Here is an 18797-nt window from a genome sequence, read left to right as displayed (position 1 = left end):
TTAAAAGAACTATTTTTAATTTGTAGTTTAAAATGTATCAGTTACAGTAAACGATAATGCTGAAATAATAAACGTTCATAGACAATGACAGTTTTTTTAAATGTCTTTTTAAATTTTAAAGTTCATTATGATGAATGTAATTTGCATCTCAAAATGTCTAAACCACATGGTAATAAAGCTGATTTTTTTTCTGTGATTATTGCAATGTTATGGATGATAACAGGAAGAAAAACTAGCTACAAAAATACTGAAAAATATACAGTAACAGAATTTTATTTCAGGGTAAGATTTCTAAATGTGAATGCCCCCTTTCTTTTAATTAACAGATGCACTTTAAACAAAACAGTGCCCTGTTTGTACTACTGCATGTGCTGCAAGTACTCAGTGGTTAATCATTATGTATGTTAAATGAATGTATTTCTTATGTCACCATTTTTGCCTACAGTGCAGGGCATCGTGTGCAGTATACAATGCCATATTATGCACTCAACATTTATTATAAATAACAGACTTAAAGATGCAAACTCTTTCCAAAATAAGAAATCATATTTTTTGTATTTATTTCTTTGCCATAACATGTTTCTTGGTATTTTTCTCAGGTTTGATCAGTATTATGTAGCATTTAGGTGCAAAGATACAAATTAATAAGCCAAACGCTGAAGACAAAATTGCAAATATTTCCACAGCTACAGTGAACTTTCCAGGAGAGCTGACATACGCTGGGATGAAGGTGATCCAGACTGCACAGAATATCAACATGCTGAAGGTGATGAATTTGGCTTCATTAAAGTTATCAGGCAGCTTTCTTGCTAGAAACGCCAGGACCAGACAAATTATTGCCAGGAACCCTATGTACCCCAGCACTGCGTAGAAAAGAGCCTCAGAGCCTGTGTTACATTCTAAGACGATTTTCTTATTGCTGTATCTGAAAACCATGTCTGGGAAAGGGGGATTTAATTTAAGCCACAATATGCATATCACAATCTGAACAAAAGTGCAGGAACAAACTATGATTCTTTGCTGTGCAGGACCAAACTTTGCTGCCACTTTGTTGCCTGGAAATGTGGCTCTGAAAGCTGTAATAACAACAATCGTTTTTCCCAAGACGCAGGAAATACAAAGTGCAAATGTCACGCCAAAAGCGGTGTGACGGAGCATACATGTCCAGACTGTGGGTCTGCCGATGAAAGTGAGGGGACAGAGAAAACACAGAAAAAGAGAAAACAACAGGAAGCAGCTTAGCTCAGAGTTGCTGGCCTTTATCACTGGGGTTTCTCTGTACTGGATAAAAACCATCATTGTGGCCAGTGACAGGAAGGCCCCTAACAGAGACACGACTGTGATAGTTATTCCCATTGGCTCGTGATAGCTCAGGAATTCAATTGTTTTGGGAATACACTCGTCTTTCCTCTCATTAGACCAGTATTCCTGTGGACATGGTGTGCAGTCTGATGCACCTGTTGAGGGTAAATATAAAGCATGAGTTATGTATTAACACCTCATGCCTGTAGAAAAGGACATTATACTTAAACTGATACTGAAAATTCAATATTGTGCAGTAACACTGACAATGATGTTAAACTTTGAAATATATGCGAATGCTAAACACAAGATGGATTGTGTATGTGTGATACATGTGTGTCTACCTGTTGAGTTGGCTATAGTTCCATCAGCACATGGGATACAGTCAAAACAGCAGGTGGGTTTTCCTTTAATCTGAGCTTTCCTTGTTCCTACTGGGCAAACGTTGGAGCACACTGACGATGGAACCTGAGGGAAAAGTGCAGCCACAGTCAGTTAAGCTCAAAATTCACACAGTTTCTCGCAGCATGAAAAAAAGTCTCTGTGATTACCATTTTCCCCGTCCTCCACACTATCTCTTCCTCCTGGATGCTGAGCTTATAATCACCATTAGCAGCAGATGCATAATGACCCACTGTCACATGCTGTACCTGCCCGTCTCTGAGCTGCCAGTTAATAATGTCATAAGATGCAGGAGGGTCACCATTCTCATCAAAGAACACATTATCTCCAAACTGATTTCTGAAATTTACTCTTTGTAAGTGAGCAGTGACCTGAGAAAAGGAATAGATCAATTATTAAATATATTATGTTCATATTCATTTCTTTTTCATTTTTTGGGGATTTTACTTGCACAATTTCTCACCTCTTTGGGCTGAATTTCTGATATATGCAAACACGGCCTCACTAGTTTTTCTCCAGCTGGTTGGCAGAATACCAGTTGATGCAGAGCATGTGCAATGGCATAAACTGCTGTATATACATTATAGGCCACTCTGAGCTGTGTGACATTGAAGAACACATCCTGGGAATTTATCAACGTCTCGTTGCCTGTGCATATTTTATTTGTTGCCTCAGCATCTGTGTTTTCCCTGGGTAACACAGGTCTACAGCCCACCATGATCTCCCAGAAATCCCTCACAAAGGCTGCACTTGGATCTCTGTAAGGGCTGATGTCTGTAAGAAATGCTTTTAGATTTGGGATGGCCATCTTCTTCACCACGAATCCAAGGGCTCCACCAAAAGCTTGGTAGATTTCAGGTGTGGAGGGTCGTGGTGCTGTTATCCAGGCCTCACTAGCAATCCACTGAATTCCAGTGATGTTTTGTTTTACTACCTCTGTCATCAATGGATAAAAGTCACTCTCAGGAACAAAAGCCAGAATAACTTTGACAGTTGAGTGTTTGATCATTTCCACAACATCCAGAATTTTGTCCACCGGGTACGTACGTTGAACTGTGCCAACAAATGCAATACAAACCCCAAGCTTTTTAACCTCTTCACTGAAAGCCAGGACCCCGTTCCGACCATAGTCATTGTCTGACTGTATGGTCCCGATCCACTGCCAGCCAAAACGTTTGACCAGTGCTGCCAAAGCTTTTGCCTGGAAGTAGTCGCTGGGGATTGTCCGAAAAAACGTAGGGTATTTAGCTCTGTCACTCAGGCAGGCACATGTTGAGAAGTAACTTACCTATAAAAAGATAACACAAAGAAATACCAGAAAAACGACAAACAACAAAATACTACAGACAAAAACTACAAAAGCATCCAATATCATCAATCACTAATGCAATAAAACATCTCATTTAATCCCTTACTATTGGCACTTGAAATGGTCCAAGAGTTCCAGCCACAGCCAAGGACTGAGATGATCCTGCCTCTGCTATGAGGGCAGATACAGCTGGAGGACATGGGGAAGTCAATTTTATGTCCTCTGGTCCACTAGCCAGTGTTAATGTAGCACGTAAAGTATTTGTAGGAGATGAACAAGAGTTAACAATTCTGTAGCCAAGAGATATGTTTGGCAGGAGAGCAGAGTCTTTGTTGATTTCTTCAATTGCAAATATCATCACTTGGGTCCATCGAAAAGCTCGCAGGTCAAAGCTACAAAGGTTTTGATGATTGAAATAGGTTTTAAATTGAAGAGCTGCAGCTGTACATGCACACACAATGGCAAGTTTACAAGAGTGGAGGAGCATGTATGATGTGTGGAAAAGCGAGATGTGTTAAAACTTACCCTGCACACTTCACTCCAGGTGGCTCCCTTTCGAATGTGGAAGTGCTGCTAACGTCTTTGGCGAAAACCGGGAAGATCCCTCCGATCATTATTTCTCCCTGCTTGAACAAACTTGGCATGTCGAACCTGCCAAACAGTTCACAGCCAGAAACTGTGTTCAGGGAGAGAATGAACAAAGATAAGAGAACAGCTCTCTGCATGTTTGCTCTGCATTTTTCAGAGGAGATGAGGACGCATCTCTTTTAACAGCTGCATCGAACGCAGGTAGACATGCTCTCTTCATCAAAGGTTGATTTATTTCCCACAGGGCCCAGCAATTTTTGATTGGTAAGATTGGTACAGCAGGGGAAGTGCTCTATTCAAGGCACACACATCAGCACTGTATGTATTCTGATATGTACATACACACACAGTCCAAACAACATGTATGATTTAATTTCTCCTTGGATTTATCACCCAAGGAGGTTCTTGGCCTGATTTTCCGTTCCCCAAGATGAAGAGGGAGGTCAGTGGTTGTTATTTTGGCAGTGATCATGTCATCATTGCTGCTGCTGACCACTTTCTGAAGGTACCAGACTAAATGTGCTAGGTTTTCTAAAACTGGCTCCTTTTACCTTAGGCCATAAACTTACCAATAACTTATATCCTCATAATAAAGAAGATGTGCACTTAGAAGAGGAACTTTAACCAAGTTACATAACTATTTGGATTCGTTTGTCCAAAGTGACTTTTATCTTATGTATAAAATTATTTGGCAAAGTAGTGAACACTGGTAAACTCCACTAAAAGTTGCACACATCAATAGGTCTACTGAAATATGGAGACTCTGGGGCAGGAGTGTATTTGTGCTTTTTGAGAATTGGTGATGCTGATGAGATTATCTTTGAGATTATGTATGAGATCTATGTATGTGTGTGTACATATACTGCAAATTATATATATATATATATATATATATAAAGGCCTGATGATGGGGACTGTGTGGATAGTGAACTTTAGTTTAACTGGAGGATTAGAATGACAGGTTTTTGTGGTGACAGATGAGGTGAGAGGTCGTCTTTACATTACAGAGTCCAAACACCAGCAATATACTTTATACTTAGGGTACTGACTTATCATAAATTAATGCTTAAACCTATGCAGGACCCATGCATGAGTAACAAACATACATGAATGACAAACATTTGAATCCATGCATAAAATATGAATGATCTAGAAGGATCCATGCTAAAGTTACTGATACATGGCTTTATAGCCATTAATAAACATACTGATATTAAGTGCATCTACAGAAAACGTATTTACTGCAAATGTCACCGAGTGGAGTGACCGTTACAGTATAAAATACCTGAAGCGGCAATCTGTCCACTAATCTTTATACCGCCACTATTAAGCAAAACCTTCAGCAATAAGTATGACTGGTAATGAATCTTCTGACCAGGTAACTATGTTCAAAAAACTTTACTTAAAAAAAGAAAAAACAAAATTACAAGATAAACAATCAACCAAAAAAACGGCCATTATAACATTTTTTCTGTTAACAATTGAACACTATCATTATGGCTCTTACAATACGTTTCTCTGTGGGGAACAGACTACAGTGGCAGTGAAAGGCCACGCAAATGCAAAAGTCGCAACACAAACACAAAAGCCACAACACAAACGCAAAAGCCGCAAAACAAATGAAATAGCCTCACAACGGAAGTTGTTACTTTCTGGCTACAAAGTGTAAGAACCGCGGTCAAGCCAGCCGCTCCAACATTTCAAGTGCTCCCGTGTTACAGACTTTACGGTAAATAGACACACATGACCTGGAAACTATTGAGCTAAAATGCTAATATTGACATTTAAAAAAATCAAAATAAGAAAAATATTAAAAAGTAATAAAAAAGAGGTGTATCTCCGGTCAGTGTAGTACTATGGTCCTGCAAAACCAGTACAGGATGACACTGACACGTCTCTTTATTGCCTTTCAATAACCCACATTTTATTTTGAAAACCGGAAGTTGGTCAACGCTGTAGCATGCGACTTTCTCAACTGTGTTTTTACCGTAAAGTCGCTTAACCGCGGTTCTTCCGCTTCGTAGCCAGACAGTAACAACTTCCATTGTGAGGCTTTTGCGTCTGTGTTGCGGCTTTTGCGTTTGCGCGGCCTTTCTCGGCCACCGTAGCAGACACATCAAGGCAATAAAAATCAGGGGAACGTTCAGTTAAAATATATAAATATATTTATTACAATAGTAAGTTAAGAACAATAGATAAAAGAGTACTCTGAGAAATCAAATTAAAATCGTCCCGCAGCTGTCCACTCGCCCAAACGGAGTGTCGACGTTCCCCTGGACAGCAGGTCTCTGCGTGGCTGTCGGTTGGTAGCGTGAGGGGAAGACAAAGCGAGGTATCCGTCAGGGTTGGTCCGCTACCTGTCAGTCTCCCTAAGGTGTATACAGTCCCAGAAACAAAATCAACAGACCTTATGCGGGGGCGAATACTAACAAAAACATATAAATATATGAGTAAGTAAAAAACACAACAAACTCAAAAGAACCCAACACAACTCACAACTAATCCATCCAAAATAAACCTACTCCAAACACAATAAGGCCAGATCCACAAAGATTTAAACTTAGCAATCTCAAAGATATTAAAAACACTCAAGAACAAGGGGAAACATAAATCATCACAGGAAACGCGGCGTCGCTAAATGCTACTTCGACCAGTATGTTCAAAGAAACAGAGGGGTACTTAACCGCAGGAGGGGTGGGACGCGTCCCCACCGCTCCACTTTAGTCCGAGGCTTCCTCCTCTCGCACCGGGCCTCTATGGCGTGATGGCGGCCTGAATCCACAAGCGGCAGCGGACACACGCGATTCGGCCGAAGCGCTCCTCTCCCGCTGTTCACCGGCTCTTAGAATAAGATGGCGCAGCGACCGTCTGACCGGCGCTCTAACACGCGTCCTCAGCCGTTTCTCACTGGTAGTCAGCTCGGCTGTTACTCCTGTCTGCCGCTCCCACTGACAAACAGAGAGAGAAAGACTTCCCGCCACCACACACACCTGTGTCGTATCCTGTCCCAATTAGTTCCGGTCGGTGCGCACGCAACCTCTCACACACACACATGCATACTTAGGCACACACACATTCACACTTAGTCACCCTGTGACACAAATACATGAGCTCTAAACCAGCTGTAAGTGGCCCAAAAACACACCTGGCCCAGAAACACACCTGGCCAGAGTGCCTGATTGCTCAGCAGTAACATCAGTAATACTTTACATCTTACGAGCTGCACACAGGACCACTTTATCTGATTCTTATTTTAATGCAAACCCATATATGAGGCTACTCTAGCTATCTGTGTGTGTATGCAGGAGTGATGGGAAAACCAAAATTTCCAGATCACAGAACCGTTGTGAAGGGACTGTACTGAAAGAGGTTCTTTGGTTTGATGTCGTCGATACCGTTAACATGGTGACATCTGCTGGGCAACTCTTAATTCTACAGTTATGAAAGGATTAAATCGGACACCTTGTGAAACAGTGATTCAAAATATAAGTCATCTCAACCCTCTTATCTTATATATATGTTAGTTGGTTTGTGACCTGAATTTATCAGTTTCACTCACCAAATGTGTGACCATGAGCACCATGATGAGATTATAAAGAAATTATAATAAACTAAACCTCATATACTACATAGAATTTATGATCATATAAAAATGGAGAACTGATTCAGTGAACTGACTTTATTCAGCACATCACAACACGTCCACAGGTAATGACCTACAACAATGGCTTGTGCATCTACAACATCTATCAGACTATGCAGTAAACTTGGTTTATTTGTAGTCACACGCAGTACATTTGTTTTGGGGGACACTTTCGAATTATAGATTAAAGAGTTCTTTGTGGTATTTTTCCCATCAAATGTTTTTTTGAGTTTTTTTCTGGCCTGAAAATAATAATATAGCACTTTGGAACAAAAATGCATGCCAGCAGTCCAAAGCTGGAGGCCAGGATAGCAAATATTTCCACAGCCACAGTGAACTTGCCAGGAGAGCTGACGTAGGCTGGGATAAATGTGATCCACACTGCACAGAATATCAGCATGCTGAAGGTGATCAGTTTGGCTTCATTAAAACTGTCAGGCAGCTTCCTCGCAAGAAAAGCTAGTATAAAACATAAGAGAGCAAGAAGTCCAATATAACCCAACACAGCCCAGAATCCAACAGCTGAACCCAGGGCGCACTCTAAGATTATCTTGTCTTTATAATACTTCATGTTCATCTTTGGGAATGGAGGGTTGATTGTCAGCCAGAGTATGCAAATTAAAACCTGTATGAGAGTGAAAGCCAGAACACTGAGTCTCTGCTGTGCAGGTCCGAACCATTTCATCACATTACTGCCTGGAAGTGTGGCCCTGAAGGCCATTAACACCACTATAGTTTTCCCCAGAACACAAGAGATACACAGGACAAAGGTGATGCCGAATGCTGTGTGTCTCAGCATGCAGGACCACTCAGAGGGCCGGCCGATGAAGGTCAGAGAGCACAGGAAACACAGTTTTAATGAGAAGAGCAGCAGGAAGCTCAGCTCAGAGTTGTTGGCTTTTACAATTGGGGTCTCTTTATGGGTCAAAAAAATTATTGATATTAAAAGAGATAAAAATACACCAACACAGCCAAAAGCAGTTAAAAGTGCCCCCATGATCTCTCTGTAGGAAAGGTATTCAGTCGGCTTTGGAAGACACTGGTCTTTCTTCTCATTTGGCCAAAATTCAGGCGGACAGATCAAACAATCTGGAGAATCTGTGAGAATTTTAAACAGACAGAAAAATACAACCATGATATAAAATTTAAATACAGTCAAATCAATTTCATCATTATGCCACAGTTTTAATTTTTCCTTACTACAATAGCCTACGAATGAACGAATTCAATTTTGAAATCCTCACTCACTTGTCTGATTGCTAATTGTTCCCTCAGGGCACTCAAAGCAGTCGAAGCAGCACACGGGCTTACGCTTGTTTATCGCCTTTCGAGTCCCTGGTGGGCACGGTTCTCTGCAGACAGACCTTGGCACCTGATTAGGCAAAACACAACATGTAAGAACTTAATAATGCAACAAAATAGATTTTAATAGATTGTCACTGACATTGTAATATTTACAAATTATCCATGAAGTAAAGAATAACTCAGCTTTCAAAGGAATAATGTTAAATGAAATGACATTCACTCCACCTCATTATTGTTTCCGCCCCAAACTATTTTGGTGCTGTCTTTTAGTTTGAATTTCTTCCCATCTGGAAGAGAGGTATCATATTGACCAATATTTACAATCTCAACAGAGCCGTCTTCTTTCATTTGCCAGTTCACTAAGTCATACTGGGCAACCGAGTCACCATTTTCATCAAAGAAAACCTTGTCCCCGCTCTGTGTTGTAAAGTTCACATACTTAATGTGCTCCAACACCTACAGGGAGACAAACAGCACATTTAGCATACACATAACTTTCAAGCAAAAGACAAACACTAAACACTGAGTCTGATTAGGTACACCAGAGCTTACAAGCTGAGGCCGAACATTGTCCTTGGTCACACAGGCCTTTCCTGTGGTGGGATTTGAGCCATTTTGACATTGCAGTAATTCATGAAGGGCATGTGCCACCGAGTACACAGCCTTGTACACATTATTCTCAGGCCTGAAAGATGTCACGTGTGTGTAGTCACTGGAGACCGTCCTGAGATCTTCTGTGCCAGTACACATCGTAGAGGTTTTCGATGGAGAGAAACTGCAGTCAAAGATCTCCTCCCAGAAAGCTTTAACTATAGCACTCTGTGGTTCATCCGAAGGTTTCAAGCTGAGTAAGAATTCAGCAAGACCTGGAATGGTTGCCTGAGGGAGGGCAAAGCCCACTGCCCCCTGTAAAATGCTCTTTGTCTCATCAGAAGCCAGGTCTGCTTGTGTGATCCAAGACTCACTGCCAACCCACTGCTTTCCGGTTATGTGATAATTCTCCATGTCTGACAAGAACGACTTGGTGTAAGACAAGGACATAAACAACAGGACCACCTTTGACGAGGACTCTCTCAGTGTCTCTACGATAGCATTCAACTTTCCTTTAAATATCTTTGAGTAAGGCAATCTGTATTCAACACATATGCCTTCTTTCTCTGCTTCCATAACAAATTCAGCTGTACCTTCCTTTGAGTACACGCCTTCAGAATAAATAATCCCCACCCAGCGCCAGTCAAAATATTTCATAAGCTGCACTAGACCGATGACTTGGAAGCGGTCGCTTGGCACAGTTCTGAAGAAGGTGGGGTATAGTCTCTTGTCACTCAAACAAGCACAGGTAGAGAGGTAGCTCACCTTCAAAGAAAGAAAACATATTAAACACAACAAGGCCACATGTTTTGCAATAAAGGAAATGATTTCCTAATCATGTCTTCTCACCTGTGGAATGGATAGCGAGCTTAGTATGATGTTGATGTCTTGAGTCACTCCAGAGGATGAATGGCCTAAGACGGCCTGTATCTGACCGCTGCAGCTCTTTGAAGCCTCTCCATTTACAGCTTCTACGGCTGCTCGGACCAGGTTTTCACTCCCACAGCCGTTGTACAGCCTGTAGCCCAGGCTCACTCCGGGAAGGAGCTCAGCATTTCTGTTGATCTCATCCACAGTAAAAATCACTGTCCTGGCAAATTTCAGTTCCCTGTCATTCCACCTGCAAACAATGTTAAGTGTTGACTCATTTCTAATAAATACATTTTAGAGCTGATCATTTTGCAACACATCAGATTGGTACATAAAACACTCTACCTTCTTATAATATAACTTACCGATTTTGCATATTTTAAGCATGTTCACTTACTTAATGCAGTATGCATATGGAAGCTCCTGGTAGCCATTATCTATTAATTTACGAGTGCTACTCATAGAGAAGATCCCTCCAATAATAAGATCACCCTCTTTAGAGAATTCCATGAACCCTGTCTGCCCAATCAATTTGCATGTTTGATTTTCTGAATGTATCTTTGCCAGCAGCGTGAATAAGATAACAGTGATCCAACCCATCACGAGCCACCCTACCCTTCACTGAGGCAACTACGACCCGGGAACTGACCTTTATAGCTGTTTCTACCATGAGAGAAACATCACCAGCCAATGTGAGCATAGTCCCAATTCTCAGAAGATTATTGTGTTTTTCCTACGTCGCTGCACTTCAAAGACATCAATCCTGCTGATTGGCATGTAGAAGACAGAAGGGCTGGTTTACCTTTTCTTTGAGAAAAAGTACTTTTAGGATAGTAAAGTACTGAAGACATGGAGACATGCTGCACAGTACAGTAACTGTCAGACTTTACTGTCACTCAAAGAAGGCTGGTAGCTCTTGATCTCTGTAAATATTATAAAATAATATAATTAAAGTTTCCTATCTGCATGCTATTTCAGTAGTCTTCAGTGCAAACTAAGCATCCAGCTGGAAATACATAGGTATTCAACTGGTTATATTAGCCAATAAAAATACCTATGTATTTCTAACTAATATACACTGCTGATGTTGCTGCTCTACGCTTTATTAATCAGCCATATTTTCCTTTTTTTTTTCCAATTAAAACTGAACAACGTGTTAACTGTTTTTTATTATAATGATGTTAAGTGATTCTAATAATAAGAAGAAGAAGAATAGCCTTTATTGTCATTGAACAAGGTCCAGTGAAATTACAGTGGCACTTCCCTCTACTGAAAGAAATATTAATGATATAGTAATAAATAGTAGTTAAACATTTAATGTAAAAACATTTGTGACAAACTTATTCCCTGCAACCATATATGAAAGGTCCAACAGAGAAGCACTGGCACTGAGGAACTGCTGTTCTTTTCATAGTGAAAGGTGCATGGTAGACTAATGGTGATTATTTTCTTTTTTTGTCTTTTCTTTCTTTCTTCCTTTCTTTTTTTAAAATCGTGTTCACCCATAGTATTTAAAGAAAAAAAATAATAATCTCATAAAGTGTTGTGCAAGTGTTTTTTCCCATCACTAAATGTGTAAACTGTGTTGCATAGATAATGAAAACATAACCACAAATGCTTATTATTTTCAACTGTCATGGGCTTCGGTCAGTGCCTGCTATTTTGTGTAAGATAAAAAAATGAGATATTCACAAAGAGCACCGTCACTTCAGCTGCTGAGGATGTTAATGGGACTGGTACACACATTTATATAGTGGTGAGAATATGGTGTAAATGCTTTACCATCACAAGGAACTAAAAAAGGGTTGGGGGGGCTACATCACGTTTTTTAATCTAGATTTTTCTCTTCATATTCAAATTTGCATGAGTCTTGACAGCTTTAATGTTACAGGTACACTCTTGAAAAGCAGCTTTAAATGAACCTGTTGATTTTAATAACTAGTACACACTTTGTTGGTACCCTTGGATTCTGCAGACAGGTTACCAGTTGCACATGTAAGAGGACACTCAAAACATTCAGTTTAAAGATGATGGATTGCAGCAAATTGAGAAGTGAGACAAACACACAGTACAGAGTAGCCAGTAGCTCTATCTGCACCAACACAGCCCAGGATCTTAGTGTTGATCCCTCACTGCCCTCAGCCGGCATGTCATCGAGCCAGTGTTTCATATTCTTATCTGTAAAAGGAGGGCTGACAGCCAGCCACAGAAACAGCACAGTAAAAGGCAGATCCCTAAATTGCTGCTGTGGACAAAACAGTTTCATGACAGTCTGAGCAGCCCTGCAGGCAAGTAACACATGTACAGCTCTGCTCAGAGCACAAGAGAGGTAGACGACAAAAGAGATCCCGCCTGCAATGCTGAACCACTGAGAGAGCCGGTGGATGGTGACAGATGGTGAAAAGTAGCGCAGTGTCAGGGTCAAACACATCACCACTGTGGAGGTACTGTCCTGAGCTGCGCTGACACTGTGTGGTGAGATTTTCATTCTTCTCATGTAGGTTCCAAGCAGTAACACAGCAGTCAGAAAAAATCGTCCAACCCATCCGCTGGAGTCAGGCTGCACACTCTCCACCCTGCCTGTGTGGATGGTGAATTTGATGCCATTACCAGAAAAAAAAAGTATAGATCATCATGTAAATGCTGAAGAAAAATGACGTATATACTATTGCATCTTTCTTTTTTTGTACACATTACCTGCTCGTGTTAGGAATGCTCCTTTTGGACACTGTTTTGCATTGAACTTTGACAGCATCTGTAAAAAAAAAAAGTAGTTACAGCACACTCATCATAGATTTATGCAAATACAGGTGGGAGATATGACAATATATACCATAAAATGGAGTGTATCATTTTTACTGTGGTAACTGTGTCATGGCCATCAATGCAATTCATTAAATTAGCCATTCTCATTTGGTTTTGGATTTCTCAGTTGAATTTCTGGAAGATGAACTACACAATCACAATATGTTGATATCAGAATATAACATCATGTAAAGCAACAGAATATTTTATGTGCTAACCTCAAAGCCTTTCAGTGAAAATTGCTCTGCTATCAGCAGGTAGCTTTGTATTTATATTTGTCCTGAAGATAAAATAAGATTAGTCACAACAAATACATACCAGGCATGGTTTGTAGTTCCAGTTTTACTGTTTACAGTATTATTTTTGTATTTAGTACAGCTCCCCCAGCAGGGGTGAACACCGATGATACTGTAAAACAAACTGCTCTTCAGAGAATAAAGTAGAATTGAGAGAAAAAAAAGGTCGAAACCTGTACACAGTAGATCCTGGTGTAAGCCCTTTTCCACTCTTCAGAGGACATCAGGCTCACTTGGTTCTCAGACAGTAGGAAGATAAGGATTTTTGGAAAAGCAGGTCCAAGTGCTCTGTGCAAAATGTTGGCTCTAAGGTTTTGTGCCTTACAGATACAATCCATTGTCTTCCAGTGATCAACTGGGGACACCACCATGATAACAGTGTGGGAGCAGTGTGTTGCAGAGCTCAGGTGAACGGATGAAGCACAGATACCTCTGCAACTCAAATGTGTGCTTTGATTATCAGTCTTCACCTGTGTGAAGGAAGTTACAGACAAACATGAGATCATTAATACATTTTCGACATAAGAATGCCAATGATTGTTGAGTGAACTGCATTAAATCCAAATTCAGATTTCAGCTCACCTCTGTCGTAAATAGAAGACAGCTGGTCTCTGACTGGAAACAAACCAAAAAAAGCTCAGTTTCACATTTGCACACATGCCTGTTTGCCCTCTCCACATCCACAGTCTCCTTCACTCTTTCAAAAGGGTTCAGACAACCATCAAAGAACATGAAGTTCAAACGCACACCAAGAAAAAGAGTGCAGTCTTCTGTGATCCTGTCCAGTGTGAAAATCCTGTTCAAGACAACACTCATTTCTGGAGATCTAAACGGGAGAGAAAAAAAAAAATACAAATACCAGTTCATGATTACACTATGTAGAAAATGATCACATATTCATAACATTTAATTACTGTCAGACATTGCATTATTTATTTATTTATAACTGCTCAGTGTAAGTAGCCGTACAGAAGATAAACTGCCATTTAAATGTGAATTCCTGGTAAAACAGCATCTTCACATCTAACAATGCAAGATTAAAAGCGTAATAATCCAGTTGTGAGACTGTAATTTTGTCTGCAATTACAGTAACATGACTTCAAACTGTAAATGACTCATAAAAGCTCCTCTAGAGACTGTTTAATTGTCTTTTGAGGGGTCTCTCAGTACGGTGTTTAGGCCCCCATAATTCAGCCTGGTTCCCCACTGAGGAAATCACTAAATTACAGGCTAATTGCTGATGTGCAAGTTAATGAGCAAGATACAAGTGGAAGACATGGAGAAAACAGAAAACACCATAATTTACCTACGATTGACTCACCTCTCAAATGTCAGTGTCAGTTTGGTTTTGTCATGAACAGCGTTTTTAACTGATGCACTTGAGCTGAAGCGCTTTGTCTCTTCATCATGCCCATACTGACTGAGCTCAGTACACTGGTCCAGGCCGAGCCATGTGCCAGAGGACACCATCCAAGTGAATAGTGTTAAGAAGATGAATGTGACTGTTGTCATCTCAGAGCCTCGCCTTTGGCACAGCCACGCTTCTTGGAAAAATGTGTTTTATAGCTTCCTCTCTGCTACCCTGGTGTAGGAGGCAACTCAGCGGGCCATTCTCAGAGGTGCATGCAAATTTGTCTTTGTTTTTGTGAAGGATGTCAGGCATGCAGAAGAATAAATCTGACAGGAATACACATGAGCCCTGTTTCCAAGTAATGATCAATCTTACTGTTTACTGACAGTAATACTGACAGGCCTTATCTGTGGATAAAATTTTGACACGTCACAGTAGGAAAAGCAGGTGTAAGATTATAAAAAGAAATCCGTAACCTACACATTTCTCCAACACACTTTCTAGTGTGTTGGAGAAATGTGTGTTGGCGTATGGCAGAAGTACGGCTGCAGAAATTAGCCAATGTGAGTCAATCAAAAAAAAAAAAATAGAGAAAGCCTTTTCAGCATAAGTCGCAACAGTCTGATTCAATATTTTATTGAAAACCGAAAAATTATGTGACATAATGTGGCATAACAAAGTAACCATATAAATAACTAGTATACCGTATATGTGCACTGAAACAGAAGTAAGACATGTATCTTAGTGAATGTGCAATGTACAATATCTTTACTAAGGATATTAGTATTTCAGTTACAATGGCAGGTTACTTTACTTAATTCAAACAAAAGATAATTTTACAATTTATATAGACATAATAATAATAATAATAATTAATGAAAGAATGAAATGAATGAAAGAATTATTAATTAAAATAATTAATACATTAAAAATTATTCATTAACAATACAAACAATAAGGAATTGCAACAATGTAAAATCACTATTGAAAATCTTTTGATTTGCCCATTATGTGCCTTTTGGTATTTTGTTCTGGTCTCAGTAAAATAACGTAACATTTGGGGATAAAAATGCAGAAAAGAAGTCCGTAACTTGAAGCCAGAATGGCAAATATCTCCACAGCCACAGTGAACTTCCCAGGAGAGCTGACATAAGCTGGGATAAAGGTGATCCACACTGCACAGAATATCAACATGCTGAAGGTGATAAATTTAGCTTCATTAAAGTTATCAGGCAGCTTTCGAGCCAGAAAAGCAAGGATGAAACACAGGGCAGCCAGGAGCCCTATGTATCCTAACACAGCCCAGAAGCCTACAGCTGAGCCTAAGGCACACTCAAGTATGATCTTCTCTTTGTAGTGGTTCATATTTTTGGAGGGAAAAGGAGGGTTGATTGTCAGCCAAAGTATACAAATCAAAACCTGTATGAGAGTGAAAGCCAGAACACTGAGTCTCTGCTGTGCAGGTCCAAACCATTTCATCACATTACTGCCTGGAAGTGTGGCCCTGAAGGCCATTAACACCACGATAGTTTTCCCCAGAACACAAGAGAGACACAGGACAAAGGTGATGCCGAATGCTGTGTGTCTCAGCATGCAGGACCACTCAGAGGGCCGGCCGATGAAGGTCAGAGAGCACAGGAAACACAGAGTCAAGGAGAAGAGCAGCAGGAAGCTCAGCTCAGAGTTGTTGGCCCTGACAACAGGAGTTTCCCGGAAGTGAAAGAACACTAAGGCTATCATTATTGTCAAAGTTGCTCCCATCAGACAAAAGAATGTCAAAATGATCCCCATCATCTCTGCATAGGACAGAAATTCTATTTCCTTTAAGATGCATGTGTCTCTTCTGGTGTTCGGCCAATAGTCAGTGGGACATTTGATGCAATCCAGAGAGTCTGTTTTGGAAAGAGACACTGGAGTTAATTAGATCACATGTTAAATTCTGTAGGCTGATGAGAAATGATTTCAAATGTAAAATTTCTGTTTTTCTAAATCAAACCTTTAATTGTGCTGATTTCTCCTTCTGCACATGGTACACAGTCATAACAGCAAACAGGTTTTCTTTTCTGCAGGACTTTGCGTTTTCCTGGGGGGCAGCTCTCACTGCACACGGAGACAGGCACCTGGTGCATGAATGAGTTGCACGTGACCCACACTGTGTTCATTACTTTTTTTTTTTTATCGGTGTTGACTTATCGAAGAAATTCTCTCAGATACATTAAACACAGTTGTTCTTGTGGATTATTAAATATTGTGCAATATGGCATTGTGACTGAAAACCCAGAAATGTGAGAACCAAACCATATGAACATGTACCGTATGACTTCCTCCACCCCAAACTATCTTCATGCCATTCATCATAAACTGATGCTCACGGGGCAGAGTGGCATCAAAAGCACCAACGGTGGCAACTTGCATGGTCCCTGAAGTTACATGTTGTAAATTTATGAGTTCATATCTTGCAGGTGAATCTCCATTCTGGTCAAATGTCACTCTCTCCCCCTGACTGGTTGTGAAGTTGATATTCTGTAAATAATGTAGCACCTGTAGAGAAGAAGAGAGACTTAGAATTAAATGTGGATGGCTCGATTTGTGTAATTTCAATTTACATCTGAGTTTAATGAGAGACAAACAAACAACACCTTTTTTTTTTTTTCACTTACCTGCCATGGTTGAATATGTTTGGTATCACCACAGCTCTCGTTATAGAAAGGGCCCCTCTTCTCTTCACATGCGACCAGGTTGTGGAGAGCATGAGCCACCGCATAAACCGACTTGTACACATTATTTGTGAACCTCAGATCTGAAACATCTGTAAAATATGATTCGACATTCTGCAAGCTCTCAAAACCGCTGCATGGCTTTCTTTGTGTGTCTGTGTGTCTCAGAGAACAGTCAAACACGTCTTCCCAGAAGTCTCTGACAAACTGACTGTCGGGGAACTGTGAGGGATGGAGCCGCCTCAGGTGCTCCTCCAACCCCGGGATCTGAGCTTGGCTTCCAGCGAAGCCCAAGGAGCCCACCAGGATGCTGTGGCCCTCGCTGTCGGTCAGAGAATGATCTGTGATCCAGGCGTCGCTGCCAACCCACTGCAGCCCAGTGATGTTCCGTTTGTACAACTCTGTTGCCAGGACATTAACTTCTCTGTGGGACATGAAGGCCACAATGACTTTAGAGGTGGAGTACTTCACAGTTTCAACTACTTTTGTTAACTCACGAAGGGGACCTGTTTGCTCAAATGCCTGGTAATACTCAATGCACACCCCTTCCTCTTGTGCAGCTTGTATAAATGCGGCGATCCCATTGATACCATAGGCATTTTTATTACTTATTGCCCCCACCCAGGTCCAGCCAAAGAGCTTGACCAGCTTCGCCAAAGCTCTGCTCTGGTGGAGGTCACTGGGGATGGTTCGGAAGAAAGACGGAAACTCCTCTCTGTTGCTCAGACACGCACAAGTTGCAAAGTGGCTGAGCTGTGCAAAAGAAGGAAAAAAACAAAACAGATCGATATTCATTCGTTACACAAAAATCATTTAGAAAAAAATGACTTATTTACACATGGAACAAAAGTGAAATATTTACCACTGGTATGTGAAATCTTCCTAAAATTCGAGCAAACCCCACCGTGGGTGCAGACCCAGAGTGACCTAGTACAGCCTGAGCAGTCTCTGCCTTTGTACAGTTCCTCTCGTCTATGATCTCCCTCTGCCCACTGGCTAAATCCATAGCAGACTTCACAATGTTTGTCATTCCACAGGAATTGTATATCTTGTAGCCCAGTGTATGGTTTGGGAGAATTGCAGGATTTTGATTTATTTCCTCAATTGCAAAGATCATAGTCTGGGCAAATTTGAATTCTCTTACATTGATGCTAGAAAAAAAAAAAATATTTTTTTGATTTGCACAAAAATGTATTAAACAAGAAAAGCATATAATCGTACGAAATGAAATTTAAACCATGAAAACATACTTACTACAGACAGGTTGGAGGGTCAGGTAAGGTTTGAAACGTGGGCACACTGTCTCTGTAACCAGTGCGAAAGGTGAAAATACCACCCAGGATGAAGTCTCCAGCTTTGGTCAGCTCAGGTGGCTGTACCATCCCCTGCAGCCGGCACACAGGAGTCACACTCCTGATCATAAGAACCAGGAGGACCAGCTTCAAAAGTGGCATTGCTTCGCTCTGCAGGCTGGCCTCTTTAACTCTGTGCCCCGTTTGGCTCTTTATACTCTGCATGTGCAGGATCATCCCAGTTCATGTCCATGCTCGAGTCCATGGACCTGCTGCTTTGGGGTGTAATATCCCGCAGGGACAAAGAAAAAAGAGGTGTGGTTTGT

The 18797-nt window shown here is 40.8% G+C and overlaps 3 protein-coding genes across 3 annotated transcripts; all 3 read right to left on the bottom strand.

Moving 5' to 3' along the window:
- Nucleotides 1–558: 558 nt before the first annotated feature.
- LOC121187291 (extracellular calcium-sensing receptor-like) lies at nucleotides 559–3627 on the bottom strand. Its single transcript, XM_041046475.1, has 6 exons — nucleotides 3539–3627; nucleotides 3120–3405; nucleotides 2168–2992; nucleotides 1854–2075; nucleotides 1647–1770; nucleotides 559–1457 (listed from the first exon to the last, which is right to left on the bottom strand). The coding sequence occupies exons 1-6, from the start codon at nucleotides 3625–3627 to the stop codon at nucleotides 559–561; spliced, it is 2445 nt and encodes an 814-aa protein (XP_040902409.1).
- A 3801-nt stretch (nucleotides 3628–7428) lies between these two features.
- On the bottom strand, nucleotides 7429–10610 carry LOC121187256 (extracellular calcium-sensing receptor-like). Its single transcript, XM_041046430.1, has 6 exons — nucleotides 10408–10610; nucleotides 9990–10260; nucleotides 9102–9905; nucleotides 8775–9005; nucleotides 8493–8616; nucleotides 7429–8342 (listed from the first exon to the last, which is right to left on the bottom strand). The coding sequence occupies exons 1-6, from the start codon at nucleotides 10608–10610 to the stop codon at nucleotides 7429–7431; spliced, it is 2547 nt and encodes an 848-aa protein (XP_040902364.1).
- A 4833-nt stretch (nucleotides 10611–15443) lies between these two features.
- On the bottom strand, nucleotides 15444–18570 carry LOC121187255 (extracellular calcium-sensing receptor-like). Its single transcript, XM_041046429.1, has 6 exons — nucleotides 18437–18570; nucleotides 18042–18330; nucleotides 17123–17932; nucleotides 16776–17003; nucleotides 16459–16582; nucleotides 15444–16354 (listed from the first exon to the last, which is right to left on the bottom strand). The coding sequence occupies exons 1-6, from the start codon at nucleotides 18559–18561 to the stop codon at nucleotides 15444–15446; spliced, it is 2487 nt and encodes an 828-aa protein (XP_040902363.1). The 5' UTR covers nucleotides 18562–18570.
- Between the last annotated feature and the right edge of the window lie 227 nt (nucleotides 18571–18797).

This window comes from Toxotes jaculatrix, chromosome 9 (genome assembly GCF_017976425.1).
Source record: "Toxotes jaculatrix isolate fToxJac2 chromosome 9, fToxJac2.pri, whole genome shotgun sequence".
Classification (NCBI taxonomy): domain Eukaryota; kingdom Metazoa; phylum Chordata; class Actinopteri; family Toxotidae; genus Toxotes; species Toxotes jaculatrix.
Note: the sequence above shows the minus strand (reverse complement) of the source record. Positions and strands in the feature narration are given on the sequence as shown.